Source organism: Arachis stenosperma, chromosome 1 (assembly GCF_014773155.1).
Source record: "Arachis stenosperma cultivar V10309 chromosome 1, arast.V10309.gnm1.PFL2, whole genome shotgun sequence".
NCBI lineage: Eukaryota > Viridiplantae > Streptophyta > Magnoliopsida > Fabales > Fabaceae > Arachis > Arachis stenosperma.
In genome coordinates, this window is record NC_080377.1 from 5,719,949 (window position 1) to 5,732,892 (window position 12,944).

Sequence of the window (12,944 nt, forward strand, 5' to 3'; positions counted from 1 at the left end):
AAAAAGTGTTATTCTTCCGAAAATGAAATTAGAATTTGATTAGTGCTAAACATTTTTGTCCTAATTTGTAGGTTACTTATCATACTTATTAGCTCAGCCCTAAAGTAAATTTAATTAGTAATTTCTAATTTGCTGTTTTAAAAGAAGTTAACAAATACTATTAACCCTTCATTAACAAACAACCCTATTTAAATGAAGCCATTAATTTTTAGATAAGGATATAGCCATATAGGTATTTATTTGGATTAATGGGTAGAATTGATTATAAACATTTTAATTTTGATGATATAAAATTTTCATTTTCTTTAATAATTAAAATAAAATAAAATGTATTTTCATAATTTAATTTATGACAAAAATAAAATACACATTACAATTTAAAGCTGAATGGTAAAGAAGGCGAGTGTAGTTAAAGTGCGAGGAGAAATGGTTAAAGCTGATTAAACTGATGAGAGAGGAAGTGACCGGGAATTGAATTGAAAACAGGTTGCTTTCATGCTACCTCCCTTCTTAATCACTCACCGAAAAGTTCCCATCTTTATTGTTTTCGTTAACATTAATTAAAATAAAAACCGCATTCTTTCACTTCACATTTTTCAACAACAACAACAATGTCAGATCCCAATTCCGCTTCCCAGATTTCATTCGCCCAAGCCTTCTTCTGCAGCGCTTTCGCCGCTTGCTTCGCCGAGGTACCACTCCTTCTTCTACTTCTAGTTCTTCAATTTTATTATTTCATTTTTTTTTTCTGTTAATTGGTTTCGGTTTCATTTTGTTGAGAGTTTGATTTGGACGGTGTTTAAGTTAATTTAGCTAACATTATCAAACTTTTGAGCTGATTCGTGAATTCTTACGAGCTTAGGTTCTCAAATTGCGTTTATGAGTACGATCTTATAGAGTTGAATGTTATGATTGAAGTTTACTACATAAGCGCCATGAGTGTAGCTGAACTCTCGAGTTTGATAATCTTGGTTTTAGCATGCGCATTTGGGAAATTGGAGTGCTAAGAAAGTGGAAGATAAGCGAGGATTAATATGTGGTGGAAGTGGAACTGAGTGGGATCATGTTATTTGCGTGTGTCTGTGTGGAAGTTATGTAAAGTGAAGATTTCCTGCTTAAAACTTAAATTTGTTTTTCTTCTCTTGAATGGTAACTTAGCAAAGTGCATTGTATCTTAGATTTTTTCCTTTCTTTTGGCTACTTGTTTAGCGTGGTTCTCTCTCAATTGCTTAAATGGAGTTGCTGAATGGCATCTTGCTTTTCTTCAAGTAAATACTTGGATCTGTTTGGTGAACATTTCCCACTTTTAATTTTAAGTGCAAAACTTGTACTTTGTTTCCATTTGTTTGTGTTTTTGTTTTTTACTGTTTCCTTTATGCAGTTGTTACATTACCATGGGTGTTATATAACCAGATCTATAATTCACAGAACAGTATAAAGTTAATCACTTAAATGTGTGAATACGAATAAAAATAAATGTGTATTTAGGAAAGAGCATAGGAAACCTAGCAAGTTAATTAATAGGTATTAAAACTAGTTACATTCATCAAGTGAATTAAGTTGCAAATCATATGAATATCTGTTCACTTAGACCATTCATTTTAGAATATGGTAATCATACTTCAAACTTATTTGCTTATGAATGCTGTGCTAATTATGCTATATAAATTGCAGCTAGGCCCTAGGTCCATCCGTCCATGCCCTTTTTGTGTAATTCTAACCATTCTTTTGTAATTGGGTTTCATGCAGTTTTGTACTCTTCCTCTGGACACAGCTAAGGTCAGGCTTCAACTCCAAAAGAAGGTTGGGATTGATGAAGAAGTAGGTTTACCTAAGTACAAGGGCCTGCTGGGGACAATGAAGACCATTGCTCGAGAAGAGGGTATATCAGCTTTGTGGAAAGGCATTGTTCCTGGTATTCATCGCCAATGTGTGTATGGAGGCTTAAGAATTGGGTTATATGATCCTGTGAGTATAAATATCTTCCTTTCATTGAATAAGACTATGTCATTGGAGGAACATGGGTTGTACATATGAACTACAAAATGGACAGGTCAAAACGTTTCTTGTTGGTAGTGCATTCGTTGGAGAGGTTCCTTTGTACCATATGATACTTGCTGCTCTGTTGACTGGTGAGTATATCTGAACAGTTTTGTTGCTTCAGATTGCATAGCATTTGTTAATGAATCTTGATTTATTTATTGAAGGCATGATGAAGGTTTTGAATTAAGAACTAAATAATCGAGAGTAAAAAATTAGTTCATCAAGATTTGGAAATCCACAGAAAATTCCTCACAATTTAGAATACCACTTAAAAGATCCTTAAAATAACATGTCCCCTTTGTTGAATGGTGATGGATTATCTGGGAATTTCCAAATTTTGAGAGACGAATTTTAGTCACTGACCATCATGGAGATTTCCACAATTATTAAAGTAGACAGGTGGAAATGTGAGAGGCAATAATTTTTTTTCCTTAAAAAATTTGTTTTCAACAGAGTTGAAAAAGGAAAACAATCAGATTGTTTTCTTTACAAAAGGCTTGAATGCCAAAATGGTGTATTTTAATTTTAAATTAAATTTTAAGTAAAAGGTTTGGTTGCTTGTTCAATAAAAAGTGTGTAGAATGCATATCTCTACACTATTTGTTTGTGCTGTATTGCATTTTATGTTGTGGACTAATGGTCACTGTTATGAACTTTTGATAGGTGCTCTGGCAATCACGGTTGCTAATCCAACTGATCTGGTCAAAGTTAGACTTCAAGCTGAAGGCCAGTTGCCACCAGGGGTACCTAAGCGTTATTCTGGTGCCATGGATGCTTATTCTACTATAGTGAGACAAGTCAGTTTTTCTTTTGATGTGCCTTTTTCACTTTGTTCCATGTTTTATGTTGAAAATTTGTTATTTGAGTCTGATTCTGTATATTCAAATTTTTTTTTTTTGTTAAATTAGGAAGGATTAGGGGCCTTGTGGACTGGGCTTGGGCCAAACATAGCAAGGAATGCAATTATAAATGCTGCTGAACTAGCTAGCTATGATCAAGTGAAAATGGTAATCACATTATAGGGTATTTTAAATTGGAATTCTTCTATAATTTAAAGTTGTCCCCATATATAAAATTTAATCGCAATGCTGCCCTGATCTTTTATACTTATGCAGACGATTTTGAAAATTCCAGGGTTCACAGACAGTGCATTTACTCACCTTTTAGCTGGCTTAGGTGCAGGTCTTTTTGCTGTCTTTATTGGTTCTCCAGTTGATGTGGTATTTGACTTGCCCCTCTTTTCCTCTCCCTTCTTTTTAATGACTGTTTCATTTAAGATGAACTTAACAATGAAAAACCTGATCATAACAAAAAGTTTAAAGTGGTACCATTTAGATCCATTGGTATAACATGTTGGTGCTGGATCTTACAAAGCCAAAAGCTAATGTTTTTGTGCTGGATGTAGGCAAAAAGATGCATCCAAACAATTCTTTTTTTGAAAACAAAGAAAAACTATTCCATTCTTATGTTCCCTGTGAAGTTATTAGGATTTTGGTAGTTCAAAATTTTAATACTGTTTCAAGTAAATGGCAAAGGGAAATGTTCATTTGAACAATTTGGAAGCTATTTGTTTTGCCAAGCAACGCTATCTTGTCATTCTTGTGTTTTTTTAAAGCAACCGATGATTTATAGATGTTGCACATTTTCCTAGGTGAAATCTAGAATGATGGGCGATTCAACCTACAAAAGTACGTTTGACTGCTTTCTCAAGACTTCATTTAACGAGGTTCGTAAAATTCTTCCATTGTTGATTTTATCATTGTTCGAATGTTACTTTAAGATATTGATACCTTGGGTATGGAAGTTGAAAATTTTATTGCCACTTTGTGATAATCAGCTCCTTTTAGTTTGTATGGGTTTTTTTCCTTCTCATTTTGTCTGTTCTGAAATCTGAATATTTTATGATTGTGCCTGTTAAAGAGTGAAGATTCAATCATATGACATGACATGGGGGCAGGATACAAACTTTCTAATGGAAATTAAAGCCGCTATTAGGTAGTAACAAATTGTTGATCAATGAAAAATAATTCATGTGCTTGCTGCGAACTTTGTTGCTCTGTACTCAGACAAACTAAAAACATTTCAGAGGCATGCTTTAATCAAAATGTTGCATGAGGCTTGCACAGAGTTTATCATTTTCTCTCAACTTGAACTCACGTCAAAAATTTATTGCAGGGATTTTTGGCCTTCTACAAAGGTTTCCTTCCTAATTTTGGTCGAGTAGGAGCCTGGAATGTGATTATGTTTCTTACCCTTGAACAAGTAAGATATACATATTAATATGGCAATGCTGAGAGTATATCTTGAATTGTTAATATATAAAATCGGCCCACTTAGTAATGTAAATGTCCAGCTTAACAGGATACAAAATGTTCATCTTGAAAAGTTTAAGTGTAATACAAATATTTTTCTGCAAATTTGTTACTTCTGCTTCAGCTTCTAGTGTTACATACATGGCCTGAAATTATAAAATAGTGCTTTTGGTATCACTAAGTGTTTTGTCACTTTGTGTGTCCGCATCACATATCATGAAATAGTATTCAATATATGATGACTCTGCATATCAATATGGAATGTACTTTTAATTTGATGATACACCTGACAGGCCAAGAGATTTTTCAGCGGATAAGTGTAGTTACTGTTGATCATATGAGATTCATGAAGCAGTTTGTGTTCTTACTTGGATGACTGCTGCCAAATTGTCAACAAATTTGTTCCAACTGAAAGATGGCTTTAACAAATCATCTGCGACGTGGATTGATTCATGCATCAGATATTCTTTGTCAGTGAAGAAACCGTGAAATTCTACATTTTTCTATTTTTGTTTCCTACTTGTGCCTTGTAGATGCAATGGATCGATCATTCTTAAATCTTAACCAATGAATTGGCCCTCTTTGGGGATCTACACCGTACTGTACCCATATATGAATTTGATATAGTGAACGATACTTACTTTTCTATTCATTTTTTTTTGGACAAGACTTTTCTATTCAATAACAGGACAATTTTTTTGAGGCCAAGCTAAGATTGGATGGACGAGTGGATTAAAGGTTGTATTAACACTTAAACTTATTTTGCTATTTTAATATTTTTATAGGGACACTTGCCGACAACAATGACATTCATTGTTGTACTACCGAAGTTTCTACTTAGGCCATTGCTGATAAAGATGGTTATTGGGGACTTTTCTAAAGTCTGGAATCTTTGTAGTGTTCATATATTATTGATGAAAGTTACAAATGAAAAACCATTGCTAAAAGGTTTCAAACGAAAAATCAAACTTGTTAATATTGGTTCTAACTTTTTTGTTCTTGGATCTATACCACTTTCAAGCTCAGATTCAAAATAAGCTATTATGAAGGTGCATACGGAAGCCGAAGTTACCTTGAAATCAATAACCTAAAATGGAGTTTCATGTTATATCAATAGCTTGGTAACCTTGCTAGGCAAAATATTTGAATCACTCTCATCAACCCCACTTCAAATACATTTCCAAAAAGAATTACGTTCTGGATATCAAATAAACTCTAGCCTTTATAACAGACCCATTACCAAGCTTGAATCCAGGGTTAACGGGGAACCCTACGATTTGGCCAGCAGGCACCTTCCCACCTGAAAACCTCACTACACTGTCCATGTACTTCTGATGGAACTCTGCTCCACGACTTGCCTCGAATTGACTAGGTGCAGGGTTGAGTGAGAATGCTAGCAAGTGAAGCAACCACACAGCCTTTGCAACTCCTAAAAACACATTATAGAACTCACTCCTAGGATGGTTTCCTGCTTGGACTTGATTGTGCTGCTCCAAGTTACCAAACAAGGACTCCTCCATCTTGGGATGGACAATGGCGAGATACTTCTTGCAGCAGAACTTTCCGAAGTGACATGTCGGTAAGATGCCAAGGAGCTCAGCAGGATCCATTGACTTCATGTCCCGATATTGAGTGAAGCAATCACGGCGAAACTGGTCAGGGTTGAGCAGGGAAGAGAGGCTGCCGTCCATGTAGAAGGTCTCATGGTCGAATCCTTGGAAGATTTTCCTGGAGATGTAGGATTCAAGGGCATACTTGGCATGGTGAGCCGAGACGATGGAGGTGGTTGAGGTATGGTAGTTGTTAGTGGAGGCAGTGGCTGCTTCAATGGAGCGAACTGCAGCTGTGATGTCCCAATGTGCATTGTGCATGAGAGAAAGCAGCATGGACGTGAAGGACTTCGATGCATCTCTTACTTGAGCCATTGTTGCTTCAAAGAGTTCCGGTGTAGGAGCTGCTGCAATTGCTGCAATATAGAATTGCACCAAAAAGACTTGTATTTCAGTTTTGATTTATCAAGCGGCAAATTCAACTGGAGGTAGAACAAGAGACCATCATGATTTAGGTGCATTGGTAGTCTGATAATGTGGATGTGAGACACATGGGTGTGTTTGCGACATTTGATTTTGGAGGGAAAATGAGGGAAGGAAATTGCTGGAAGTCTCAAGTCCCTTTTATTACTCACTTCCTTCCTCTCCAACTGGCAAACACACTCATGGTTGCACAGCCTTCGCAATAGCAAGATCCGTTATCTATTCACGTTTGCCCCAAAAGCTAAAGCCAAACCAAAATGCACGTGCAAGAATCAATTTGAACAAAAGACACTTATTTCCCTGCATGTTTTGTTTACACTTTACACATTACAATCATGATTTCACCCAACAGGAATATGTCTTTCTCTAATTCGAGATTCAAAATCATGCATAATGTAGCTAAATTAAATATATTAATTTTTAATATAGATAAATCTTAAACTTATAGTTTAGAAACCATGGACCGGTGCAATGCAAAAGCAACGAGAAATTATTTGTCCTCATTTTGTCTCATACATCGAGTAGATTCCATCGTGACCCCATACCATGATCGATGATCCACAATCAATGGTGCAAATGTTTGTTGACTTCATTCAGGAGATAAAAATGAGCACAAACAGTAAATCAAAAACAATTTGCCATATTCTAAAACCTTAGCTTAAACTATAAAATTCATTTATCAACTTAATTCATTAAACATACTGAATTAAATTGAAACTCAAGCCAATATAAGATTCAAAATTTTTCTCCGAATATTCTAGCAATCCAAACACAAGATCAATGAATATTCATGAATCATGATTATTAGTTTACCTTGAATTCCTAATTTTCTCTTAGATTGAGATCTCCCAGGCTTCTTTTCACCACTGCCATTACTAGAGATAGCAACAGCACTCTCAAGCTTCTCTCTGAGGTTCTTAACTTCCACCTCCTTCGCCTTCACCTCCTTCTTCAGCTCCTCCACCACCGCCTCGTACGGCGCCACCACCTCCCTCACCGACACGCCACCACCGCCTCTGTTTCCTCTCCTCTTCCTCCTCTGTTTTCCGCCGCCGTCGGAGCTCCGGCGGAACCGCTCCCTCAACACTGTGAGCTTCCTGAGCTCCGCCACCACTGCCACGTCAGCAACCCTCATCCTCTCCGGGTCCCACGGGGAATGTGCCTCCTGGAGGCTAACGTAAGCTCTCTTCATTGACGACACCGTTTCGAAAACCTCTTCCATTATCGATTCCATTTGCTTCACCTTCAGAACCCTCGCTCCTACCATTTTCTCTTCTTCAAAGAACTCCTCGTCATTCTCCTCATCCTCGAACACTTCCTCGTCTTCGTCGCTGCTTTCCTCTTCTCCTTCTTCTTCGTACCTGTTTTCCTCGGTCTCGCTCGGTGACGAGTTGTCTTCCTTGTCCCCGCCGGCGGCGTCGTACCTCCCGGCGGCGAGGGGGTGGAGGAGGCAGTTCGCAGTGACTCGCTGGATCAGATCGGAGAAGTTGGAGACCTTTCTCGTCATTGGAGAGTTGAGAAAGAATGTTGGTGCGTGTGACTCGGAATACTGACTCAGTGAGTGAGCGAGTGGAGAAGAATGTAGGAGTTCAGTTCATTGATAGTGTGAGTTGGGAGCATGTGTCATGTGTGTGAGTATTTGAGTGAAGGCGGTGTCAGAGAAGGCACGAGGAGGGTGCGCAGGATAAGGAAGATGAGTAAGATAGAGAGCCTCGTAATTTAAGGAGAGAGAGAAATTGCGAATGGCTAGTCGCTACTACTTGGTTTGGTAATTGATGATTGGGGATGGTAGCAATAAAATAATGTAAGAAACAGCTAAACCAATTGCGGTTAGTTGACGTTAGTGAATAGTTAAATGAGAGAGAGACGTGGTGGCGCCGTGGCGGAGCTGTGGGTGGGTGGCGAGTGACACTGGTGACTGGTGAGTGTGTGGATGGAATGATTGGTTAGTTCAGAGAATCTGTGGTGACACGTAGGAAGCTGTCAGCTCTGTCAGCTCTATGGAGACCAGAGTTCTCTCATAATCTCATCAGAGAGTTCTCCGAATTAAAAATAGCTAATTAAACAACAAAAAATAGTAACTTACAATTGATAATTGCCATGAAAATATGGGAATTGAGAATTCAAAAATGCCAGGAGTATAAGTATTTATTTTTAACCAAGTTTTTAATCAAGTTTTTGCACCTCTTTTTTTTTACAATAGACACTACTTTATTTTTATTGTTGTCTTTACTATCACTTTTTTTTATTATTAATCCACTGCTGATTTCTTCTTTTTTTTTTCCCTCTTTTTCTTTTTTTAGCGTTATTGTAGTTGTTATTGCTACTATGACTGTCATCATGATTGTTTTATTACTGTCTTCTTCCTTCTCCTTCTCTTTTTCTTCTCTTTCTCTTTTTCTTTAAGATCGTTGTTTTTACTTTTTATTGTTGTTTTCTTTTTCTAATTTTTTTTGTTATTATTTAATTTTTTTTTTACTTTTCATTTATTTTTATCTTTTTTTATTATCATCATCAATCTTGTTTTTTTTTTATCTTCTTCTTCTCTTATAAATATTTAAAAAATTAAAATATAAAAAATTTGATGTACAATATATAAATATATTTATTTATTTTTTGTGTTATGCGTACTATTTAGACTATTTTTTATTAATAGTAGATATATGTTTACTTGTTATAATTTTTTTAATAAAAATACATAAAAAATACATAATATATAAGATATAATAACTCAACAAATATTTTTGAATAGAATTTTTTCATTTTTTTTAAAATGAGAAAAACTTATTTTTCTCTTTTTCTTAATCTTTTGGTTTATCAAACTATCAACATTACACATCTACATGATATTTTTTTTAATGTACAAAAATCTGTGTGATATATACAAATATTTATGTGCTAGATTACTATATGCAAAAATTTGTAGACTATACCAATAAAATATGCACAGTATATAAATTTTAGTATATCACTGAAATCTTAGTGCATAATAAAAAAATTAATGGCAGCGCATAAAATTTTGGAGGACTAGATATCTAAAATATTTACTCACTCAAAATATATTCGCAGCAAAATTTTGTATACTATGTGCAAAGATACAAATATTTATATGTTATATACAAAAATTTGTATATTATACTAATAAAATACATACAATACATAAATTTTTAGAGATCTATATACTTAAAATATTGACTTACTCAATTAATAAAATATATTTACAGTAAAATTGTGTACTATGTAAAAAATTTGTGTGTTATTTTTATGTGTTTATCGATAAATTTATGTTATATATACAATTTTGTGTGTTATATTTCAAAAATTTGTATGATATATCAATAAATTTTTGTGCTCTTTAATAAAAATTTGTATAATATAAAAAGTGTAGAAAAAAAAAAGCATTATACACGTTTTTTTCTTATGGACTTACACCAACTGAGTTTGACTTAATTATAAAAGTTTTGTAGAGGGTAGACGTAGCATTATTATTGATAATTATCATAAAAATATGGAAAAAGTACAATAGAATTATTCTGTATTAAAAATTTAAAAATTTAATTTTTTATTTATAATATTTAAAAAAAATACCTTTAAAACATCTATTACTAAATAATTTTTTTAAATATCATTTAAGTAAATCATTGTTAATAATTCTAGTATAAAGTTTATTTTTAATTAATAATTTATAATTATCGTTCGTTTTTGAGACTGATCCCCCCCTTTTTATAGGTATGCATAGCTTTAATTAGTTACTTCATTATTGTTTAATTTATAAATTTAATGATGATTAGATATATAATTAGTATTGATGTAAATTGTTCGGTTGTCGGGTTCCTGGCGGATCGGGTGGATAAGTGAGGGGGTGAGGACGTCTTGATCTGGGTCGCACTGTAGGAGTGTTACCGGATAGCCGAGCACTTGTCTTGATGAGATGCTGAGGGGGGTGCCAACTGCAAAGACACTCCGACGCTCAAGTCAGTAATGTGCAGGCGGACAGGGCGATAAGTGAGAGAATGTGACCTACCTCGGGGGAAGAGCCAATCTTCCCCTTTTATACATGTCAGTAATGGGCCCCACGTGAGGTCAGGCCCAATTCTCCAAGGACGCTGTCAGGCAGCCGTGTGAGGAGGCCTCTCAACGCGCGTGTCCTTTGGTTTGCGTAGGCAACCGTTTCGTCGCTCCGTTTCTCGTGCCGAGCATTGAATGCTCATAATGGGGTGGAAAAACCCCGTTTGAAAAGACTATTCTGCCCCCAGGTGTTTTCGCGCTTTGGGGGAGCAGTTTTTAAACAGTTGGTTTTGTGCTTCTGTGTTTTATCACGCTTCCCATTCTCTTCTTCTTCTTCCCTGTGGCGAGATTTCAGAGCATTATTGTGGTGCCTTCGTTCATCTATCTTGCAACTCCATCTCCTTTTCATCAATTCAGGTAATTTTCTGATCAACCTCCCTTTTATGCATTATTTCTGTATGCTTGTTATTTGGTTTTTTGATGTTACTACGTAGCCTTTTAGTTGCGAGTAGATGTGTTAGGGGGAAAGTACCATTCCAGGGTAGGCTTTTTTCTCGTTCTTAGCCATTCAGTCTTGTCTAGCCTTAGTCGAGAAGTCGTGAGGGTGATGTTGTGTTCGGCTTGAGCCACCGATCTCTTAGACTAACTGGATGGTACCCCCATGTAGGTATGGCTCGCACGGTCTCCCGGGCATCCGTCAACCCTGCGGCGTACGACCAGTATGCTTGGGTCGTCTCTGATGTAAGGGATTCACCCAATCAAATGGGCGAGGAGGAGCTCACTGAGTTCCGACAAGCCGGGTATTTGTGCGGCGGGACCGACGAGGAGGCCAATTACGACGTTTTCGTCCCGGCTCCTCACGAGCGATTGTACGAAATCAACTTCCAACCCCGCCAGGTCGCCGACTGGATTTGGTTCTACAAATCCATGTTCACTCAAGTCGGAGTTCGCATTCCTTTCTCAGCCTTTCAGATGGCGCTCTTAAACCGAATTTCCGTCTCACCGTCGCAGTTGCATCCGAACAGTTGGGCTTCGATCCGCTGTTTCGAGATGGTCTGTGAATATCTCGAACTGCCGGTGTCCGTGGATGTCTTCCTCTTCTTCTTACCCTCACAACCCTTCCAAGGAGGGAAAACATAAAAAAGGGTTCATGTCCTTCCGTGCTGCCCAGGGTCGGAAGATCTTCGGTTTGTTTGAAGATTCCTACCATGGGTTTAAGGATAAGTATTTTAAGGTCCGCCCTGTTAAAGGTCGTCACCCCTTTTGGTTGTCTTTGGAGGGGGTACGGCTCATCCCGACTTATTGGAGCTTCGGGGCAGGGTCCAATAGTTTTATTAAGGTAAGTTATAAAAGCATGTCGGCAGTAGATAAGCAGATTGCTGAGGTGCTAAACGCAGTTTTTGGGAAAAACCCGGTAAACCCCCACCTCCTTATGGGTGACCGGGAGTCCGGCCGTAATTATATTTGTGAGATGCTTTTCACTTTTCCCTTTATCTTTTTTCCCTTTTGTTGGTATTATGTGACGATTAACCGACCTCCTTTGTTTTCCTGCAGTGGATATGTCTGCGTCGGTGACTGGACTTCCCGACCTGTTTCAGACTTTCCTTGGCGGCGGTGATGACGAGGAGAATGAGGAACAAGCCGCCCCCGAGGGGCCCGATGCACCTCCGGAGAGTCAGGAAACTCCCGAGCGGAGGGTCGCTACCGAAGGGATCGGCACGTCGGCTCAAGGTGCCGCGATCGAAGGCGACAAAGCGGTCCGTTTCCCCTATCCGTGAGGTGGCCGGGATCGGGGGTTCGGCGCCCAATCTGGACGATGAGGAGGTGGTGGAGGTCCCCAGCCTGAAGAGAAAAAGGATGAAGGCCTCCACGGCGTCGTCAAGCCCCGAAGGGGTCCTCACCGTCATGGAGAGGAATTTTGATGCCAGCAACTTCATAGATACCCATGAGTCTTCCCTTGCGGCAGGCGAGGTGGATGTACCGAACTCTGCGGGCGCCGTGATAGCCCGAAGGCCGAGTTTGAGCTGTCCGGATGGTCCCTCCGCAGGAGGTTGGAGCCAGTGGAAAGCCAATAATGAGTTGAAGAGTGAGTTGAAACTCTCGGGAGCAGCTGACTCAGTCTTCAGAGAAATTAGATGCCGCCGAGAAGAAGGCCACTGCTGCCGAGCAGAAAGCCACGCCGCCGAACAGAAAGCCACAGCCGCTGAGAAAAAGCAAAAGGAATCGGACCGACGGTTGAACGTCTGGCTGAGCGTGAGATGGCTCTGGAAAACAGGTTGGCGCGGCACAGAAGCGTACGGCGGAAGTCGAGAAGGAGAGCAGGCCGTGGAGGCCGAGTTGGCAACGTGGAAGGCCAAGTACAAGACGTCGTCAAACAGGGTAAAGGCGCGATTTTGGGTACCGAGGAAGCCCTGAGGCTCAAATTAAAATTGTTGCCCCTGAGTTCGACACGTCGGCGATCGGTGTTTTCAAGATTATTAAGGATGGCCAAGTTGTCGATGCTCCCAAGAAATGAACTCTTTGTTTCGTTGTTTCTTGTTAGCCGTTT

General features: G+C 38.3%; 2 protein-coding genes across 2 annotated transcripts; one reads left to right on the forward strand and one right to left on the reverse strand.

Annotated features, from left to right (window-relative positions):
- The first annotated feature begins 454 nt into the window (after positions 1–454).
- Positions 455–4,950, forward strand: LOC130936394 (mitochondrial uncoupling protein 2-like). The gene is made up of 9 exons (XM_057866462.1): positions 455–692; positions 1,750–1,968; positions 2,054–2,132; positions 2,707–2,840; positions 2,952–3,050; positions 3,159–3,263; positions 3,695–3,769; positions 4,219–4,305; positions 4,649–4,950. Exons 1-9 carry the CDS (start codon positions 612–614, stop codon positions 4,670–4,672), a joined length of 903 nt encoding a protein of 300 aa, XP_057722445.1. The 5' UTR covers positions 455–611; the 3' UTR covers positions 4,673–4,950.
- A 444-nt stretch (positions 4,951–5,394) lies between these two features.
- On the reverse strand, positions 5,395–8,297 carry LOC130938228 (protein GRAVITROPIC IN THE LIGHT 1). Its single transcript, XM_057867139.1, has 2 exons — positions 7,202–8,297; positions 5,395–6,321 (listed from the first exon to the last, which is right to left on the reverse strand). Exons 1-2 carry the CDS (start codon positions 7,893–7,895, stop codon positions 5,546–5,548), a joined length of 1,470 nt encoding a protein of 489 aa, XP_057723122.1. The 5' UTR covers positions 7,896–8,297; the 3' UTR covers positions 5,395–5,545.
- Between the last annotated feature and the right edge of the window lie 4,647 nt (positions 8,298–12,944).